Source organism: Zophobas morio, unplaced genomic scaffold, assembly GCF_036711695.1.
Source record: "Zophobas morio isolate AGI-343-1 ecotype UQ-CSIRO unplaced genomic scaffold, CSIRO_AGI_Zmor_V1 ptg000028l, whole genome shotgun sequence".
In the NCBI taxonomy this organism is placed as follows: domain Eukaryota; kingdom Metazoa; phylum Arthropoda; class Insecta; order Coleoptera; family Tenebrionidae; genus Zophobas; species Zophobas morio.
Window position 1 is genome coordinate 5,538,063 of NW_026972133.1, and position 20,360 is coordinate 5,558,422.

The window sequence follows — 20,360 nt, forward strand, 5'->3', positions numbered from 1 at the left end:
TTGCCGTGTGGTTGCAGTTGCCCTAAACTTACGCAACGTAACCGCAAGAGCTGCTCGGGCCAACTGGGTCAGGGGATTTCTTAACGTCCGTCAAGGACGTTAAAATTGTTCAAATTGTTTCCGGTGAAACATGCGTTATATCACGCTTACCCCGGAGTTTACAGGTGGGTGAACAATCGGAGGTGGGCAACGGAGGGGTAGGACGCTATATAAAGTCCGGGCTATTGTTCGAGCGGCAGTCAAAATGTTCTCAGTGTGTGTTGTTGTAGCTGCTTTGGCGGCCGCGTGCCAAGCGGGAGTTATCGGGGGCGGCGTCTACGGAGGCGGCGTCTACGGGGGCGGCGTGGAGGCGTACGGCCACGGCCACGCCGAAGACTACTACGTAAGTGGAAATTAAAATCGGGCTGGGTTCGTCGCTTATTCTACTGACACCGTTGAAGTCTCCAACGAAAATCACGTTATAAACGATTTTCAACCAACAAAATTTTTACTGGACACTTATTTACAACAAAGTAGTGTCATTTCAGACAATTTTCATCCTCTATTAGTGTTAGTTGATTTTTTATTAAATAAACAATATTCGTGGGTTCGTCGCTTGACCTCCTCGGACCGTTGAAGTCTCCACCAAAAATGCGGTTTTCCGCCCGGATTTTTTTACCAAACGTTATTAGACTAATAGTTTGAACCTTCCAGGCTTATCCCAAGTACGAGTTCAACTACGGCGTCCAGGACGGCCACACCGGCGACCACAAGACCCAGCACGAGGTGCGCGACGGCGACGTCGTCAAGGGTTCCTACTCGCTGGTGGAGCCCGATGGTAGCGTGAGGACCGTGCACTACACCGCCGACGACCATAATGGGTTCAACGCCGTGGTCAGCAAGTCCGGGCACGCCGCGCATCCAGCTCCGGTCGCTCTTGGCCATGGCCTTCACTACTGATCTCTTGTCGACTGTTCTTGTACATACCTCATTCACTTGATTTTTCTTGTGCACTTTCTTTGTACATGCCATATTTATTTTTGTAATTAAAAGTGGTGCTCTCACAGATGGTCTTTTATTAATTGGATGACACGGGTCGCGTGGTTGGCAGGTGATGGATGTTTGTGGTGAAAGGCGACTGAAAAGAAATCGGGAAGTTGTTTGCATGTCGGCGTAAAATTTGGTGAATCTTCGGGTTTGAGTGAATATTGTTGTCGGAGGATGACAGCAGATGGTTCAAAGATGCGGGTTTGGAGAGGGATTAATTGGGTATATTTGGTTTGATTGGGTTATTTGCATAAAAAAAGATGCGAGGTCTAGTGAAATTTGGTAGAGATTGAGTATGCTGATAGGGAAAAAATGCAAAATTATGTTTCAGAGGTGATAGCGTTTTACAGAAAAATTTAAAGAGTGTGAAATATTTTTTAATAAAAATAACTGTAGCGAAGTTTCAGCTTTTAGTTCTTTGTCCCCAAATTTTAGTGGTGAAATTCTAAATTGCGAATTTTTAAAACAGGACTGACAGTCTTAAAATTACCTGTTTCCAAAATAGAATTCCCAATCATACAGTTCTCAAATTCCCAAATTCAAAAACCGATTTCGGGTAGATACCCCTTCTTGAATTTCCAATTGTAAAAATTATATTCTACAATTTTCGAATTCCCAGGTTTTGAATTCCAATTATTAGATTGTCGCGTTTCAAATTAGAGTTACCTGAATTTTCACTTGCAGTGTTGCTCTAAAACCTGGATTTTAAACTTTCAATTTTAAAATTTTATTTCAAAATTTTTGAATTCTCAGTTGGCAGATTTTTAAATATACCTATTTTCTCTCATGAGTTCGGTTATGAAATTCTCAAGTTTTAAAACCGAATTCAAGTACCTACCATTTCCTAAATTTATTCTTTCGAACTTAAATTTTGCAATTTTCGAATTCCCAGATTCTGAATTCCAAACTTCCAGTTACCAGATTCTCACTCAATTATCAAATTGTCAGGTTTCAAAACCGAATTTAAAAATAATAATTTCATGAACTTCCAACTTTCGAAATTGAATTTTACAACATTAAATTATGAGATTCTCACATTTCAAATTCTAGTCGGTAAAAATTTTAGTTTCCAGCGTTATAAGCGACAGTTCTAAAACCCAAGTTTCAAATTTAGAATTTTCAGAATTTATTAAATTCCTACCTAGATTCTCAGTTCGTCGATTTTCAAATACCTACCTATCCTCTATAAAGCATTCGATTATAAAAATTCTCAAGTTCCAAAACCGAATTCAAGTACTTACCATTTCTTAATTTTTCCCAGATTCTAAATTCCAAACGTCCAATTTCCAGGTTCTCACCCAGGAATTAAATTCCTAATTTTCAAATTTTATTTCAGAATTCTAGATTTCTTCAATTTCTAGAATCTCAATTCGCCAAATTTCGAATTTTTTTCTCCCAAGCGTTCGGCTATCAAATTCCCAAGTTTGAAAACTGAATAAGAGTACGATTTTTTTCTAAATTTCCAATTCTCAAAATTAAATTTTACATATTTCGAATTCTGAATTCCAAGCTTTCGACTATCACATTCTCACGTATCATTTGCTTAAATTTTCAATTTGCAGGGTTTTATAGGTTATTCTTAAATTCCTAAACTCCCAATTCTCCGATTTTCGAACAACTAGGTACTTGCCTTCAAACATTTTGGTATTAAATTCTCAAGATCCAAAAATAAATTCAAGTACCATTTATTGAATTTCCGAATTCCAAATTTCTAGTTGTCAGATTCTGACGTTTCATACTGCAGTTTTCTAAATTTTTGTTCGCAATTTTCAACTTTTATTCCACAGTTCTCGAATTTTTAATTTTCTAGATTCGCAGGTACTGTTTCTTGAAATACGAATTTACAAAATTAAATTTGGCAACTTTCAAAATTTCAGATTCTGAATTCCAAACTTTCAGTTAATAGTTTCTCACGTTTCGAACTCCAGTTGCTTAAATTTTCAGTTTTCAATATTCTAGTTATTTGGCAATCTTAGACGCAGGTTTAAATTCGAAAATTTCAAACTTTATTCCAAAATTCTCGAATTTTTAGATTCCTAGTTTCTCTGGTCGCTAATTTTCGAATAACTGTTTTCTCTCAAGCTTTCGGTTATCAAATTGTAAAGTAGCAATTCCTAAATTTCCAATTCTCCGAATTAAATTGTACAATTGTCTAAATTTTCAGTTTCAAGTGTTCTAATCGACAATACTGAAACCTAGGCTTCAAATTCACAATTTTCAAATTCTATTGCAAAATTTTCGATTTCGTAAATTTCTGGATTCTCAATTTGCCGATTTTCTTACAAATATTTAGTTATCCAATTCATAAATTCCAAAATAGAATTTAAATACCATTTTGTAAATTTCCAGTTTTCAAAATTAAATTTTATAATTTTCGAATTTTGAATTCCAAATTTTCGACTATCAAATTCTTACGTATCAGATTCCAATTGCTTAAATTTTTGATTTCCAGAGTTCTAATCGGTAGTTCTAAAACCTAGGATTTAAATTCGAAATTTTAAAATTCTTAATTTCTTGGATTCTCAGTTGTCCGATTTTCGAATCCTTACTTGTTCTGGTAACAAGTTCTCAAGTTCTAAGACCAAATTCAAGTACCATTTATTAAATTTCCTGTTTTCAAAAATAAATTTCCCCATTTTCAAATTCCCAGGTTCTGAATTCCAAACTTTCAGTTGTTAGATTCTCACATTTGTCACTACAGTTGTCCGAATCTTTAATTAAAACTCAGATTTTAAATTCGCAATTTCAAATTTTATTTCAAAAAGTTCTCCAATTCTAAAATTCCTAAATTCGCAGTTTTTTATCCATTTTCGAATACATATTTTCTTTCAAGCATTTTCAATTTCTCATATTCGAAATTTGAATTCAAGTAGGTAGGGTTTCCTAAATTCCGAATTTACTAAATTAAGTTTGACAACTTTCGAATTCCCAGATTCTGAATTTCAAACTTTCAATTAATAAATTCTCAATTTTCAAATTCCAGTTGCCTAAAGTTTCAGCTTCAGGTGTTCTAATCTGCAATTCTAATAACCAGGTTTTAAATTTTAAATTTTCAAGTTCTGCCTCAAAATTTAAGAATTTCTAAATTTCTTGAATTCAAGTATCATTTCTTAAATTTCACAATTTTCGAATTCTGAGATTTCGAATTCATAGATTTTGAATTCCAAACTTCCAATTAACAGATTTTCATGTATTTCAAGTTTTAGTTGCTTAAATTTACTTCCAAGTTCTCGAATTCCTAAATTCCAAGAATCTCAATTAGCTCAATTAGTAATTCTCTTATCAAATTCTCAAGTCCGACAACCGACTTCAAGTATAATTTCTTAAATTTCCAATTATCGAGATTAAATTTTACACTTTCCGAATTTCCAGATTTTGAATTCCAAAATTCCAGTTAACAGATTTTTATTTTCAAATTCCGGTTGCTTAGCTACATATTCAGTTTCCAGTGTTCTAATCGGCAGTTTCAAAACCTAGGTTTTAAATTTTCAAATTTCATTTCAAAATTCAGGAATTCTTAATTTCGTAGATTCTCAGTTAGATTCTCGATTTTGGAATAGAATTAAATTTTTTCAAAATAAACTTCCAAATTCTGAATGCCTAGATTATGAATTTCAAATTTCCAATTTTCAGATTATCACGTTTCAAATTCCACTTATCTAAATTTTCAGCTTACAGTATTCTGTTTGTCAGTCCTAAAACGTGGGTTTCAAAATCGAAATTTTCGAACTTTATTTCAAAATTCCCAAATTCTTAAATTCCTAGATTCTCAAGTAGCCGATTTTCAAATACCTATTTTCTCTCAAGCATTCGATTATTAAAACCGAATTGAAGTACCATTTCCTAAATTTCTAATTTTCAAAATTAAATTTTACAATTTTCGAATTCCGAATTTCAAACTTTCGACTATTAAATTCCCACGTATCAGATTCCATTTGCCTAAATTTTCGGTTTCTAGGGTTTTAGTGGGCAGTTCTAACACCTAGGTTTTAAATTCGCAATTTTCAAATTATATTTCAAAATGTTCAAATTATATTTCAAAATTTTCAAATTCTAAAATTTCTAGATTCTCAGTTTGCCGATTTTCATATTCGAAATTCGAATTCAAGTTCTATTTCTTAAATTTTGACTTTACGAAATTAAATTTAGCAACTTTCGAATTCCCAGATTCTGAATTTCAAACTTTCAATTAATAAATTCTCACGTTTCAAATTCCAGTTGCCCAAATTTTCAGCTTCAGGTGTTCTAATCTGCAATCCTAATAACCAGGTTTTAAATGTGAAACCTTCAAGTTCTGTTTCAAAACAGAAGAATTTCTAAATTCCTAGAATTCCAGTATCATCTCTTAAATTTCTAATTTTAGAAATCAAAATTTTAGATTTTGAAATCTAAACTTTCAATTAACAGATTTTTATGTTTCAAATTTCCAATTTTCGGATTATCACGTATCAAATTCCACTTGCCTAAATTTTCAGCTTCTAGTATTCTATTTGTTAGTCCAAAACGTGAGTTTCAAAATCGAAATATTCGAACTTTATTTCAAAATTCCCAGATTCTCAGGTTGCCGATTTTTAAATACCTGTTTTCTCTCAAGCATTCGGTTATCAAATTCTCAAGTTCCAAAATCGAATTCAAATACCATTTCCTAAATTTCCAATTCTCAAAATTAAATTTTCTAATTTTCGAATTCCGAATTTCAAACAAATTGCATTCCATTTATCTAAATTTTTAGTTTCCAGGGTTGTAATCGGTAGTTCTGAAACCTAAGTTTTAAATTCGCAATTTTCCAATGATATTTCAAAATTTTCGAAATCTAAAATTTCTAGATTCACAATTTGCCGATTTTTGAATACATACTTCGAATTCAAGTATCTACGGTTTATTAAATTTCTAATTTACTAAATTAAATATGGCAACTTTCAAATTCCCAGATTCTGAATTCCTAACTTTCTATTAATAGATTCTGATGTTTCAAATTCCAGTTGCCTTAATTTTTAGCTTCAAGTGTTCTAATTCAATTCAATTCAAGTAATTTCTTAAATTTCCAATTTTCGAGATTACAATTTACAAATTTTAAATTCCCAGATTTTGAACTCCAAATACCGATTAACAGATTTTTATTTCCAAATTCCATTTGCTTAACTAAACATTCAATTTCCAGTATTCTAATCGGCAGTCTAAAACCGAATTCTTGAATTCTTAGATTCCCAATTCTCCGATTTTCGAATATTTACTTGCTCTCAAGCATGCTGGTATCAAATTCTCGAGCTCCAAAACCAAAATCAGGTATTATTTCTTGAATTTCCAATTTTCTAAATTAAAATTTACAATTTTCGAATTCCCAGATTTCGAATTCCCAAAGTTTTAATTCCAAACTTCCAATTAACAGATTTTTATATATCAAATTCAAGTTGCTTAAATTTTTAATTTTCTTTGTTCTAATTGGCACTTCTAAAACCCGGGTTTTAAATACGTAAGTTTTAAATTCCTAGAATCTTAGTTCGCCAATTTTTAAATATCTATTCTGTTAGCAAATTTTCAAGTTCGAAAACCGTATTCAAGCCTAACTTCGTAAATTTCTAATTTTCAGGATTAAATCTTACAAATTTCAAATTCCCAAATTTTGACTTCCAGAATTCCAATTAACAGATTTTTATTTTCAAATTCCAGTTGCCTAACCAAATCTGCAGTTTCCAATGTTCTAATCGACAGTTCCAAAACCCAGGTTTTAAATTGACAATTTCCAAATTTTATTAAAAAATTCACGAATTCTCAAATTCATAGATTCTCAGTTCATCCATTTTCGAATATTTATTTTCGATTACTCACAAATTCACGTAGATACCATTTCTTAAATTTGAAATTTTTGACACTAAACTTCCAAATTCTGAAGGCCTAGATTATGAATTTCAAATTTCCAATTTCCGGATTATCACGTTGTAAATTCCCACTTCTCAAGCTCAAATTTTCAATTAGCAAACCTTCATTTTTTAAATCTAGTTTCTTTGAGTTCCAATTCTCGAAATAAATTTTTTAATTTCAATTTGCCAAACGGCGCAAATTTTAATTATAGTTTTGAATTTTAATTGCCAGTTTTTTTAAATTTCAATTCTTGATTTTCGATTTCCTAAATTCTGAATTTCTAGTTTCCAGTTACCAAATTCTTAATTAAGTAGTCCTAATTTCTAATAGACATATTTCTAGTTCCTAAATAAAAATTTCTTATTTTTGAACTTTTGTTTGTTTTTTTTAAGAAATTTTATTTTTCCAAAAAAATTCAGTTCTCACACTTAAAAAAATTTACTTTGACTGGGTATAACCAAATTAAAATCACATTTGGATACAGTGAAAATCTTTCGTAACATCGACCAAAAAGTTACGAAATTAAACAGTTTTTAGATTTATGGCAGTCTGTTTAGTGGAGCAGAGGACGATAACATGTTCAAAAAATGTTCGGTGATAGCGCTAACTTAGAAAGTTTCGCTGCTCGTACAAACCACCTACAACTGATTATAAAGAACACTTTTACTGAAAATATATTGCTTTTAATTAAATTTTGCGAACAATGAACTAATCTGTGAATAAAATTTGCATGAAATTACTTAGTTAACCGGAAATTATTTTCAATATTTCTTATAAATTAAAAATGTGAATTAAGTATCTATTAATTTTGTGTAATAATTGTCCCATGGTACAGGTTCATCGCTCATTCATCATTAAAGTCTCCGGTAACCCGTCGGTAAGTTTGACTGTCTGCAGATTAAACAATACCTCATTAAATAAAAACAATAGCTCGTTAAATAAGAATGTCCGACAACTTCAAGGAAAAAAATTGTGTTACTTATTTGTAAATTTGAAATCTCACTATTTCAGTTAGTTTATCTGTTACGAAATCGGTGTCACTTTTAACAGAGTAAAAAATCACTGATTTATCTTTGCAGAGAAATAAAAACCCCAAATTGATGAACAGAATGGTATATTTCACGTAAAAAATGAACAATACTGCACGAGCTATATATGTACATAACCTAAAATTATAAGCAGAAGAGAAAATCGCCTTGAGCCATCATCAAGCGGTCATCATACCATCAACCGATCCCAACCATCAATAAATTACAAGTGGCACAAAGTTGAGACCGACTGACCTTCGACTGATACATTTTACACTGAACAAGAACCCCGTCATTCAGTGTAACACAATTAGAACAAACTTAAACACGATACAAAAATACAAAAAAAAAAATAATAATAAAAAAAATCATAAGAGGTAAATGTTCTAACTGCCGCTGACAATCAGCAATGCATCACATCGTCCCGGACCCCAATTAACCCTTGAGCAGCCCCCCGTAGGCCAGCGGTGCGGCGTACGGCGACGCCACCGCGTGCCCCAGCAAGGGGGCGGCCACGGGGGCGGCGTAAGCCGGAGCCGCCAGCACCTTGGAAGCCACGGCGATGGGCGTCGCGGGGTGGACGGCGTGCCCTGCCCGGGACACCACTGCGTTGAACCCGTTATGGTCGTCGGCGGTGTAGGTCACGGTCCGGATGGTACCGTCGGGCTCCACCAGGGAGTAGGAACCTTTAACGACGTCGCCGTCGCGGATTTCGCTCTGGGTCTTCTGGTCGCCGGTGTGGCCGTCCTGGACGCCGTAGTTGAACTGGTACTTGGGGTAAGCCTGGAATGGTCAATTTTGAAAAACCTGGACACATATTGTGTGAAAAATACTTACTACGTAGTCGACGGATGGGGCGGCTTTAACAACAGCGGGGGCGGCGTAGGCGGGAGCGGCGTAGGCTGGAGCGGCGTAGGCGGCCAGGGGAGCTTTGAGGATGGAGGGGCCGGCGAGAAGAGCAGGAGCGGGACCGAGGGCTAAGCCATGGGCGGAGACAGCGGTAGGAACAAGTCCTGCTTGGGTGGTGGCAACCAAGCAGGCCAGAGCTATAACCTAAAAAAAGACAAAATTTGATAATTCCGCAGGATCTCGCCAACCCAGATTGCTAGATACTGGTGACGCATTCCTGACCCAGAGCGGGTGTTTTTTCCGGCGATGGGCACGATCTGGGTCGCCTGGTCTAGGACCTACCTTGATAAACATGCTGGTGGTGATGTAATATAGCACTGCACTCGACGAAGAACCCAACTGCACTAGTCCGGTTGCGGCCCAATGATCTTTTATACTTCGATCCCAAACCCTGTTGTAACGTTCACCCAGAGTTTGTAAAAAAAATTCAAAATCGTAAAACTGTGGTCGAAAGTGCACAAACGTAAAATGGTAGCAAGGTCGCGGTGCAGCCGAGAGGTGGATGGGTGTGTCTTCGGCTCGTGCCCACATGTCACTTTCCATTGTGTTGCAATTAAGTGAAGAGACGACGAGGGGTTGCTGGATGGGGACACGATCGGTCGTGGGAGACGGGAGTCTGGTGCGAATGTGGGCAAATTTGGGTTTGAGGAAACGGATTTGACCACGAAATGAGACATCATAAAGTTCGAAAAATTTTTTTTTTTGTTAAATAAAAAAATGAAGTAATACTTATTTTGATTTTAATTCTTGATCTACCGAACCTGCAAGTTATGAATTTCGCTAGTTATCTTCTTGCTTTATAAAACATTGTGAATTTTTTCCTGCATTAATTAAGATTCCTTTTTGGCAATTATGATGGATTTAAGTCTCTAATTATTTTGCTATTTTAAACAAAATTATAATCCGTGATGTTTGTTTAAGAAAACTCCGAACAAAAATAAGTGTTGGAATAACTGCGAATTAAATATTAACTTAAGAATTGGAAACTGAAAATCAGAGATCGAGAACTGAAATTTGGGAGTGAAAATCCCAAATTTGGAAATTGAAAACGAAAAAATGGAAACTGAAGTTTAAAAACTCAAAATTGGAAATTCCAAAATGATAACTGAAAATTACGAAATGAGAACTGCAACCTGTGAATAAAAAACCGAGAGTAGGGAATTTGGAATATAAGTTTTACAGGCTTGGAATTGTACAGAAAATTTTGGGAATTAAAAATTAAATTTTCTCAACTGAGAATTCAAATTTAAGGTTTGGAAATGAGGTGTGGGAACTGGCAGTGAGAAACTGAGAATTGGTAATTGAGATTTGAAACTTTAAAATTGGGAAATATATACTGAAAACTTGGAAATGGAAATTTGAAAACTGTAAAATTAGTTGTTAAGAACTGTGAGCTGATAATTGGATTGAACATTCAAAACTGGAACAAATGGAAAATTAAAACTAAGAAATATGAAACTTGATTTTGGAACTCGAAATCTTAAACTCGAAATTCGAAATTCGAAAATTAGAAATTCGAAATTTTAAAATTTGAATTAGCAATTAGGAATCAGGAATCAGGAATCAAAAATCTGAAAATTTGAAAATTCTCAAATCTGAAAATCTGAAAATTTGAAAATCTGGAAGACTGAAACTCTGAAAATCTGAAAATCTAAAAATCTGAAAATTTGAAAATCTGAAAATCTGAAAATCTGAAAATCTGAAAATCTGAAAATCAGAAAATGTGAAAATCTGAAAATCTGAAAATTTGAAAATCTGAAAATCTGAAAATTTGAAAATCTGAAAATATAGAAACCTGTAAAACTGAAAACATCAGAACCCGAGAACCCGGAAACCTGAGAACTTGGTAAACTGAGGACTTGAGAACCTGAGAACCTAAGATTGAGAACCCAAAACCTGAGAACCTGAGAATCTGAGAATCTGAAATTCGAAACTTTAGATTCTAAGTTTCTTGGATCCTTGTATTCTTGAATTATTTGAAACTGGGAATCTGGGGAGCTAAGAAACTGTGAATCTGGGAAATGAGAATCCGAAAATCTGAGCATCTGAAGATCTAAGAAACTGAGAACCCGAGAACCCGAAAATTTGAGAATCCGAGATCTGAATACTTATAGATTTCTGAGTACTCGCGATTTCAGGGATTTTTGGATTCTCACACTTGAAATCTAAAAATTTTGGAATTTGGGTACCAGGGAATCTGGGAATTTGAGACCCTACAATCCTGAAATCCAGAGAATAAGAAAGAGAATATGAGAATCTGAGAATCTGAGAATCTGAAAATCTGAAAACCTAAAAATCTAGAAACCTCTAAAACTGAAAACCTGAGAACCTGAAAACTTGGGAAACTGAAGACTTAAGATTCGGAGAACCTCAGACCTGAGAACTTAAGACCTAAGAACCTAAGATCTAGGAACCTAAAACCTGAGAACCTGAGAACCTGAAAATCTGAGAATGTGAATTTGGAAACTTTGACTTTTGGTTTCTTGCATTCTTGGATTCTTGAATTTTTTGAAACTGGGAATCTGGAAAGCTGCAAACTTAGGAAATTATGAATTTAGGAATCAAGGAATCTGAAAAATTGTGAATCTGGAAATCTGAGTACCACAGAACCTCAGAAACTAAGAATTTGAGAATCTGAACATCTGAGGATCTGAAAATCTGAGAATCTGAAAATTTGAGGATCTGAAAATCTGAGTATCTGAAAATCTAAGAAACTAAGAACCCGAGAACCTGAGAATTTGAGAATCTGAAGTTCGAAACTTTGGATTCTAGGTTTTTTGAATCCTTTGATTCTTGGATTATTTGAAACTGGGAATCTGGAAAGCTGCAAATCTAAGAATTGAGGCATTTGGAAATCTGAATACCACAGAATCTCAGAACCTAAAAATATGAGAATCCAAAAATCTGAGAATCTGAAGATCTAAGAAACTGAGAACCCGCGAAGCTGAAAATTTGAGAATCTGAGATCTGAATACTTGTAGATTTCTGAATACTCCCGTTGTGAGTGATTTTTGTATTCTCAGATCCGTGAAATCCAGAAATTTGGGAATTTGGGTACCAGGGAGTCTGAGAAACTAGGAATCTGGAAATCTGAAACCCAGGGAACCTGAAAACCTGACAATATGAAAATCTGGGAATCTGAGAATCTGAAAATCTGAAAATTTGAAAATCTAAAAATCTATAAATCTGTAAAACTGAAACCTGAGAACCTAAAAACCTGAGAACCCGAGAATCTGAGAATCCGAAATTCGAAACTTTGGATTCTAGGTTTCTAGGATTCTTGGGTTGTTTGAAACTGGCAATCCGGTAAGCTGCAAATCTAGGAACGTGGGAGCTTAGGAATCAGGGAATCTGAGAAACTGTGAATCTGGGAATCTGAGAATCTCAGAATTTGAGTACCTACCACAGAACCTCAGAACCTAAGAGTTTGTGAATTCGAAAATCTGAGGATCTGAAAATCTGAGAATCTGAAGGTCTAAGAAATTGAAAACCCGAGAACCTCAGAATTTGAGAATCTGAGATCTGAATACTTCTAGATTTCTAAATACTCGCGGTTTCAGGGATTTTTGGATTGTCGGATCCTTGAAATCCAGCAATCTGGGAATTTGGGTACCATGGAATCTGGCAAACTGGGAATCTGGGAATCTGAGATCCTGAGAATCTGAAAAGCAGATAATATGAGAATCTGGGAATCTGGGAATATGAGAATCTGAAATCTGAAATTTTGTATTTCTGGACCCTTGGTGATCTGTAAATATGAGATTTTGAGAATGTAAAAACCTGAGAAACTTCGAGGCCGAAAAACAGAGAACTAGAGAATTTAAGAATCTGAAATCTGGAATTTTGGATTCTTTGATTTATTAAATCTGGGAATCATTCAATATGGGATTCTCGGAATATTCGAAACTCGGAGTCTAGGATTCTGGGTATATCCGAATGTCCGAATCTGGGAATCTGAAAGGTGAGAACCTGATCACCTGAGAACCAAACAAATTTGAGAATCTGAAATCCTGGATTTTTGGAAACTGGAAATCTAGGAATCTGCATCTGAATTCTAGGATTCTCGGTATTTTGGAATTCGGGAAACTTAGAATCTGAGAACTTGAGAACCTGATACCCTAAGCACCTGAGAATCGGAAGCCTGAAATCTTGAATAATTGGATTCTTGAGTTCTTGATTCTTGGATTTTCCAAATCTGGGGATTTGAGAATCTGGAAGTTTGGGAATCTGTGAATCTTAGAAACTGAAAATTTAAAAATCTGAGAGTCTGAGAAGCTAAGAAACTGAAATTTGAAATATTGGATACTTGGATTCCTGAATTGTTGGATTCTTGGATTCTAAAAATCTGGAAATCTGGGAATCTAGGAATGTTGGAATATGAGCATTTGAGAACCAAAAAAATTGAGAATATGAAATCTGAATACTTGTAGATTCTTGGATACTTGCAGTTTCATGGATTTTTGGTTTATTAGATTCTTGAAATCTCGAAATTTGGGAATCTGGGGATCAGGAAATCTGAGAAGCTGGGAATATGGGAACCTAAGAACCTGAGAACCTCAAAACCGTAAAACTGGGGAAGTTGAGAATGTGGAATCTGGCAATCTGATATCTGAAATTTTGTATTCTTGGATTCTTGGATTCTTGTAATCTGGGAATCTGAGAATCAGAGAATACAAGAACCTGAGAGCCTGAAAACTATAGAACCAGAGAATTTGAGAACCTGAGAATCTGAAAGCTCAAATATTGGATTCTTGTATACTTGTGAATTCTTTGATTTTTGAATTTTTTAAATCTGGGACTCTGAGATTCTGAGAATTTTTGAAACTCGGAACCTGGAAATCTGGGTATCTCAGAATCTTAGAATCTGGAAATCTGAGAACTTGAGAACCAAAAAAATTTGAAATTCTGAAATCTGAAATCCCGAATTCTTGGATACTTGAATTCATGGATTCTTGGAATGTGGGAATTTGAGAATTTGGAATTTAAGAATCTGGGAATCTCAGAATTTGAGAACCTAAAAACCTGAAAAGCTGAAAAGCTGAAAATCTGAAATCTTAAATCTTGGATTTTTGAAATCTTGAATTCTTACATGGATTCTTGGAATCTGGGGATCTGTGAATTTGTGAATTTGGGAATCTGGATACTAACAGTATGGTCTTCGATTCTTAAATTCTTGAAATATGGGAATCCCCTAAAAATGTATTTTTTTTACTCAGAAGCTATAAATTGTCTTTGAATGGCTTTTCTAAGTGAATTTTTAAAATAGTTTTTTACCAGTATTAAAAAAAACGGATTTAGAGGTTTACAAATTCTTGCCGAACATTAAAAAATATAGGTCACTAATTTAATATCTCAAGACATAAGACAAACATTAAAGCGTTACTTAAAAAAATGTTGTCACGTTCCACCCAGTGTTACCACAGACCAACGTTTTTTTTTGTTGGTACACAGTTGCAACTAAGTTCATGGGAACTTTTCATTACGCCTTCGCTTTGATGGGCCGCTGGGCGTCCTAATCACCCACCTAGCGTGCAGATAATTCACGTCAATTATCCGCTTTTTATACAGACGCTCTAGTGGAACAATAACAGAATTAAATACAAAATTGCTCCTCTAATCCCCAACTAAGAATATTAAATGCTAATACCTCGCATTGTGGTCGGTAATTGCATTATGCAACAGATCACTAGGTTATGTTATGAATTAATCCTAGATTACGATCTCGCCGTATTTCATGCTCATTCGTTCGCAAAAAAACCGCTTGTCGCATGCCATTACCTATCAGCATTGTGCACAACACTTACTTTTACTCGCGCCAATTAATAAAAATTCCCGCTCCGCCTCAAAACGCGAAAATCCAGCCTGATCGATTATTTCTGTAAAAGCAGAAACACATTTCACTCAGACCTAGATTCAGCACAAAAGCCATAAAAATCGCCTCATTGCAGCCACCATTAAAACTATAAATTCCCGATTTTTGCAAGCCACACCCAGGCTATGTCTCCGGTTAAAAACCGGACCGGTGCATTACAAAACGCGCAGGAAACGAAAAAAACACGCAACGCGCTCGAGTTTCGGCAGGAACCGGCGTCCAGCAGGAGTGTTCAGGCAGTTCCTGCAATCCTCGATCCCGTGGGCGGTAAAAGCACCTTGACCAATTTCTATTCATAATTTTGTGCAACGACTATTACACCACTCCGGAGTTTTACATTCTCACAGGAATTTGTCTCGTGCTATGAATAATTCCGCCAAAACGAGAGAAAAGCTGAAAATGCGCCGCGCATAATAGCAGGATCTTGGAAACGACTTCCTGCTGTGATTTACGTTTCCGTAAACGCAACCGTTGCGCAAAGTTACCAAAATGACCGGCGTGACGTCCTTGGCGGTCGCTGAACCGCTTTTGGACGTGTGTGTTGCGGCAAGGTCAGAGGACATTGTAATCCTGTCGTAACGTAACGGTAACTAGCGTAAACTGCTGTATTAATTAGATCACACTCGTTATGTAACGTGACGCAAGCGCTTACAAAACATAAAAAATGCGCTTGATCCTGCGTCAGGACGCGTCCCAAAACGCGAAATGGCGTTTTCGGAAAATGTGACCCACTTTTCTCGCGTCCAATTAAATTTGTTGCGCCGGTTCGTGTTTCTTAATGTGTTTTTTTTTGCTTGGGTATTATTGCGCTAGGAGAATGTTTATAGTGTCACAACCAAGTAGTGTATGAACAATATAATTATTGTTGATTATGAGTCAGCGTCTTGCATTTGGTTGTGGAAGTTGATAGATATTAATTACCTTTAAAGGTAACTAGTTGAGGTGGTTGTGTGAATACTCGGTGTTTTTTTTTGCGGATAGGAGGCTTTGTTATGTGGTTTGTTTGGGGAAGGGCGTGGTGGTTATGTAATGGGAGGCGTGGGTGGGTTATATAAGATGGTGGAATGTCGGATTGTGGATTGTAATTGCGGCAGCGCTGAGATGTATGGAGTGTTTTTTGTTTGTTTTCTTTCACTTTCTTAGAGGTTGACGGTTTCGTTTTGTTAGAGGTGTTTCCGATACTTCCAGTCTTGTTAGCACTTTAGCATTTTAAATTGATTTTTATGGTGTTTGTTTTTTTAATGTTCTTGTTTATTAATGTCCAGCGGTGGTTTTATTGTATCTTTTTTCAGGTTTTATTTTATGCGATCGAGCAATTTCTTCTAGACGTTTTTTTTTTGTCAAATGAGTTCACTGTTGTTTTTAAAACTTGTTTACTATTTTTAATTTCTTGTTTTTTTTTATTATTATTGTTACAAAACCATTTCTATAGACAACCTACTGATAGGAGTGGCAGAAATGCTTTCTTCATTTTAACTGTCTCAAGTTTTATTTTTCGTTTTTTTTTATTTCCCGTTTTTGTTTCTCGTTTCCTCAGTTGCCCATTCCTTCGTTCTTCTTTCTGGTTTCCCATCTCTCATTTCTCTCTAGTTTCTAATTCCTCGTTTTTCATTTCTAATTTCTGGTTTCTCATTTGTCATTTATAATTTTTCAATCCCCATTTTCCGGTTTTGATTTATAGTTTCTCATTTATAGTTTCCCATTCCTCCTGTTTTGTTATCATTTCTAGTTTCTCGTTTCTCAATTCTAATTTCTCATTTCTCATGTCTCAATTTTAATTCCTCGTTTCTCATTTGCTCTTTTCGTTTCTTGTTTCTTATTTTTGTGTCGACCGTTGTTTTTTTTTAAGTTTTTATTTCTCATTTCCAGTTTTTAGTTTCTCATTTCTAGTTTCTTATCTCTACTTTCTCGTTTATAGTTTCTCGTTTGTAGTTCCTGGTTTCGCCTTTCTGGTTTCACGTTTCTGATTTTTCGTTTCAGCTTTCTGCTTTCTGCTTTCTAATTGCTCGTTTCTAGGTTCTAGTTTCTCATTTTAGTTTCCAGTTTCTCGTTTTAGTTTCCAGTTTCTCTTTTTAGTTTCTAGTTTATAGTTTCTAGGTTCTAGTCGTAGTTTTTTTTTTTATTTTCCACTACCTAGTTACCAGTTTCCAATTTCTAATCTTCAATTTCCAATTTTCAGTTTTCATTTTCCAATTTCTAGCTTCAAGGTTATTGTTTCGGGTTTCTGGTTTTTGATTTCTGGTTTCTGATTTCCTGTTTCTATTCATGGGTTTCTGGTTTCTGCTTTCCCGTTTCTCGTTTCTAGTTCCTCGTTTCTCGTTTCTAGTTTCTTGTTTCTCGTTTCTAGTTTCTACATTCTAGTTTCCAGTTTCCAATTTTACTAGTTTCTATTTTCTAGTTTCTAATTTCCAGTTCCTAGTGCTTAGTTTCTCATTTCTAGTTTCTCATTTCTTTTTCTACTTTCTCGTTTCTCGTTTCTAGTTCCTAGTTTCGCGTTTCTGATTTTTCGTTTAAGCTTTCTGCTTCCTGCTTTCTAATTGCTCCCTTCTAGGTTTCAGTTTTTCCTTTTAGTTTCTAGTTTCTAGTTTCCAGTTTCTAGTTTCCAGTTTTAACTTTCTGGTTTTTGATTTCTGGCTTCTGATTTCTGGTTTCTAGTTTTTAGTTACTAGTTACTAGTTGTGGGTTTCTGGTTTCTCGTTTCTGGTTTCTGATTTCTAGTTTCAGGTTTCCAGTTTCCAGTTCCCAGTTTCCAGTTTCCAATTTTCAGTTTCTACTTTCCAGTTTCTAGCTTCTAGTTGCTAATTCCTGGTTTCTGATTCCTTCTTTCAAGTTTATTGTTTCTGGTTTCTGATTTTTGATTTCCGGCTTCTGTTTTTTATTTCTAGTTTCTCATTTCTAATTTATCGTTTCTTATTTCTAGTTCTTGGTTTCTCATTTCTAGTTTCTGACTTCTGACTTCTGGTTTATAGTTTCTGCTTTCTGCTTTTTGCTTACTAGTTGCTCCTTTCTAGTTTCTAGTTACTAATTTCTAGTATCTTGTTTCTAGTGTCTCCTTTCCAGTTTCAAATATCTAGTTTCTGTCTTCCACTTTATAGTTTCTAGTTTCTAGATTCTAGTTTCTCGTTTCTAATTTCTACTTTCCAGTTTTCCAATTTCCAATTTCCAATTTGTAATTTCTAGTTTCTAGTTTCCAGTTTCCAGTTTTACTAGTTTCTATTTTCTAGTTTCTAATTTCCAGTTCCTAGTTCTTAGTTTTTCATTTCTAGTTTCTCATTTCTTGTTTCTACTTTCTCGTTTCTCGTTTCTAGTTCCTGGTTTCGCGTTTCTGATTTTTCGTTTCAGCTTTCTGCTTTCTGCTTTCTAATTGTTTGTTTTAGGTTTCAGTTTCTCGTTTTAGTTTCTAGTTTTTAGTTTCCAGTTTCTAGTTTTTAGTTTTAACATTCTGGTTTTTGATTTCTGGCTTCTGATTTCTGGTTTCGTCTTTCTGGTTTCTAGTTTTTAGTTACTAATTGCTAGTTGTGAGTTTCTCGTTTCTGGTTTCTAGTTTCAGGTTTTCAGTTTCCAGTTCCCAGTTCCCAGTTTCCAGTTTCCAATTTTCAGTTTCCACTTTCCGGTTTCTAGCTTCTAGTTACTAGTTCCTGGTTTCTAATTCCTAGTTTCAAGTTTATTGTTTCTGGTTTCTGATTTTTGATTTCCGGTTTCTGATTTTTTATTTCTAGTTTCCCATTTCTAATTTCTCGTTTCTTCTTTCTAGTTCCTGGTTTCTCATTTCTGGTTTCTAACTTCTGACTTTTGGTTTATAGTTTCTGCTTTTTGCTTACTAATTGCTCCTTTCTAGTTTCTAGTTACTAATTTCTAGTATCTTGTTTCTAGTGTCTCCTTTCCAGTTTCAAATTTCTAGTTTCTGCCTTCTGCTTTATAGTTTCTAGTTTCTAGATTTTAGTTCCTCGATTCTAGTTTCTAGTTTTCCAATTTCAAGTTTCTAGTTTCTCGTCTCTTGTTCCTCCTTCTCGTGTCTACTTCCTAGTTTCTCGTTTCTCGTTTCTAGTTCTTTGTTTCCGGTTTCTCGTGTCTAATTCCTAGTTCCTCATTTTTGGTTAATGGTTGCTCGCATTTAATTTCTCGTTTCTAGTTTCTGCTTTCTAGTTTTTCGTTTCTAGTTTCTCGTTTCTAATTTATCGTTTTTCAATTCTAGTTCCTGCTTTTTCGTTTCTAGTTTCTGTTTTTTGACTTCTGATTTCTAGTTTCTGCTTTCTGTTTCTTGTTTCTAGTTGATCGTTTCTAATTTATAGCATCTTCTTTTCAGTTTGGAGTTTCTAATTTCTGCCTTCTGTATTCTGCTTCCTGCTTTCTGTTCTTTGCTTTCTGCTTTCTGCTTTATAGTTCCTAGTTTCTAGAATTTAGTTTTTTGTTTCTAGTTAATTTCCAGATTCTAGTTTCCAGTTTTCCAATTTCCAGTTTGTAGTTTCTAATTTCTAGTTTTTAGTTTCTCTAGTTTCTAATTTCTAGTTTCTAGTTTCTAATTCCTAGTTTCTAGTTTCTCGTTTCTAGTTTGACCTCTCTTTGTTTCTGGTTTCTCGAGTCTATTTCCTAGTTCGTCGATTTTGGTTCCTAGTTTCTAGTTGCTTGTTTTTAGTTTCACGTTTCTAGTTTCTCGTTTTCCGTTTCTCGATTTTAGTTTCTTGTTTCTAGTTTTTTGTTTTTAGTTTCTCGTTTCTTATTTCTTGTTTCTAGCTTCTGGTTTCCAGTTTCTCGTTTCTAGTTCCTTATTTTTAACTTCTTGTTTCTCGTTTCTAATTTCTGGTTTCTTGTTTCTAGTTTGTTGTTTCTAGTTTTTAGTTACCATGTTCAAGTTTCTAGTTTCTGCTTTCTGCTTTCTGCTTATTGCTTTCTACTTTATAGATTCTAGTTTCTCGTTTCTCGTTTCTCGTTTCTAGTTTCTAGAATCTAGTTCCCAGTTTTCCAGTTTCAAGTTTCTAGTTTCTAGTTTCTAGATTCTAGTTTCGAGTTTCGAGTTTCTAGTATCTCTAATTTCTAGTTCCTAGTTTTTTGTTTCTAGTTTCTATTTCCTAGTTTCTAATTCCTTGATTTTAGTTTTCCGTTTTTTTTTTCGTTTTTTCTTTCTCGTTCCCAGTTCTTAGTTTCTAGTTTCAAGTTTCTGGTTTCAATACACGATCGTTTTCCGGATTGGAACCCTGTTAATTGAGTTTTTGGGCTCAACGTTTCGCACACTTTCGTAAGTAGCATCTTCAGGAGCAGGGTAAGAATAAAGCAAAAGAGCACGGTAATTCCGAGTCTGGTATGGTTTACATACTGGTTTCTGGTTTTCAATTTCTAGTTTCTAGTCTCCAGTTTCTGGTTTCACATTTCTCGTTTCTCATTTCTAGTTTCGTCGTTTCTCGCTTTTTATTTTTGATTTTTCGTTTGTCGCTTTCTTTTTCGTTTCCTATTTCTGGATTCTCATACGTGTGTTATTTCTTCTTTGTCGCTCCTCGCTTCTAATTTTCTATTCCTCTTCTTTTGTTTATCTCTTATCTCATTTCTAATTTCTCAATTCTCGTTTCCCATTTTTTGCCTTTTGTTTTTCATTCCTAATTTCTCGTTTATCATTTTTCATTCTTCGTTTCTCATTTCTCGTTTCTTATTTCCAGTTTTTCAATTAT

The 20,360-nt window shown here is 34.8% G+C and overlaps 2 protein-coding genes across 2 annotated transcripts; one reads left to right on the plus strand and one right to left on the minus strand.

Annotated features, from left to right (window-relative positions):
• The first annotated feature begins 244 nt into the window (after positions 1-244).
• Positions 245-1,045, plus strand: LOC135137062 (adult-specific cuticular protein ACP-20-like). The gene is made up of 2 exons (XM_064066600.1): positions 245-382; positions 694-1,045. The coding sequence occupies exons 1-2, from the start codon at positions 245-247 to the stop codon at positions 937-939; spliced, it is 384 nt and encodes a 127-aa protein (XP_063922670.1). The 3' UTR covers positions 940-1,045.
• Positions 1,046-8,010: 6,965 nt separating this feature from the next.
• On the minus strand, positions 8,011-9,172 carry LOC135136872 (cuticle protein 19-like). The gene is made up of 3 exons (XM_064066333.1): positions 9,108-9,172; positions 8,754-8,969; positions 8,011-8,699 (listed from the first exon to the last, which is right to left on the minus strand). The coding sequence occupies exons 1-3, from the start codon at positions 9,117-9,119 to the stop codon at positions 8,352-8,354; spliced, it is 576 nt and encodes a 191-aa protein (XP_063922403.1). The 5' UTR covers positions 9,120-9,172; the 3' UTR covers positions 8,011-8,351.
• Between the last annotated feature and the right edge of the window lie 11,188 nt (positions 9,173-20,360).

Coding starts and splice junctions, on each gene's coding strand:
- LOC135137062 (XM_064066600.1), top strand. CDS start 245: ATGTTCTCAGTGTGTGTTGTTGTAGCTGCTTTGGCGGCCGCGTGCCAA. Junction 383..693: donor GCCACGCCGAAGACTACTAC/GTAAGTGGAAAT, acceptor TGAACCTTCCAG/GCTTATCCCAAGTACGAGTT.
- LOC135136872 (XM_064066333.1), bottom strand. Junction 8,700..8,753: donor CCCCATCCGTCGACTACGTA/GTAAGTATTTTT, acceptor TGACCATTCCAG/GCTTACCCCAAGTACCAGTT.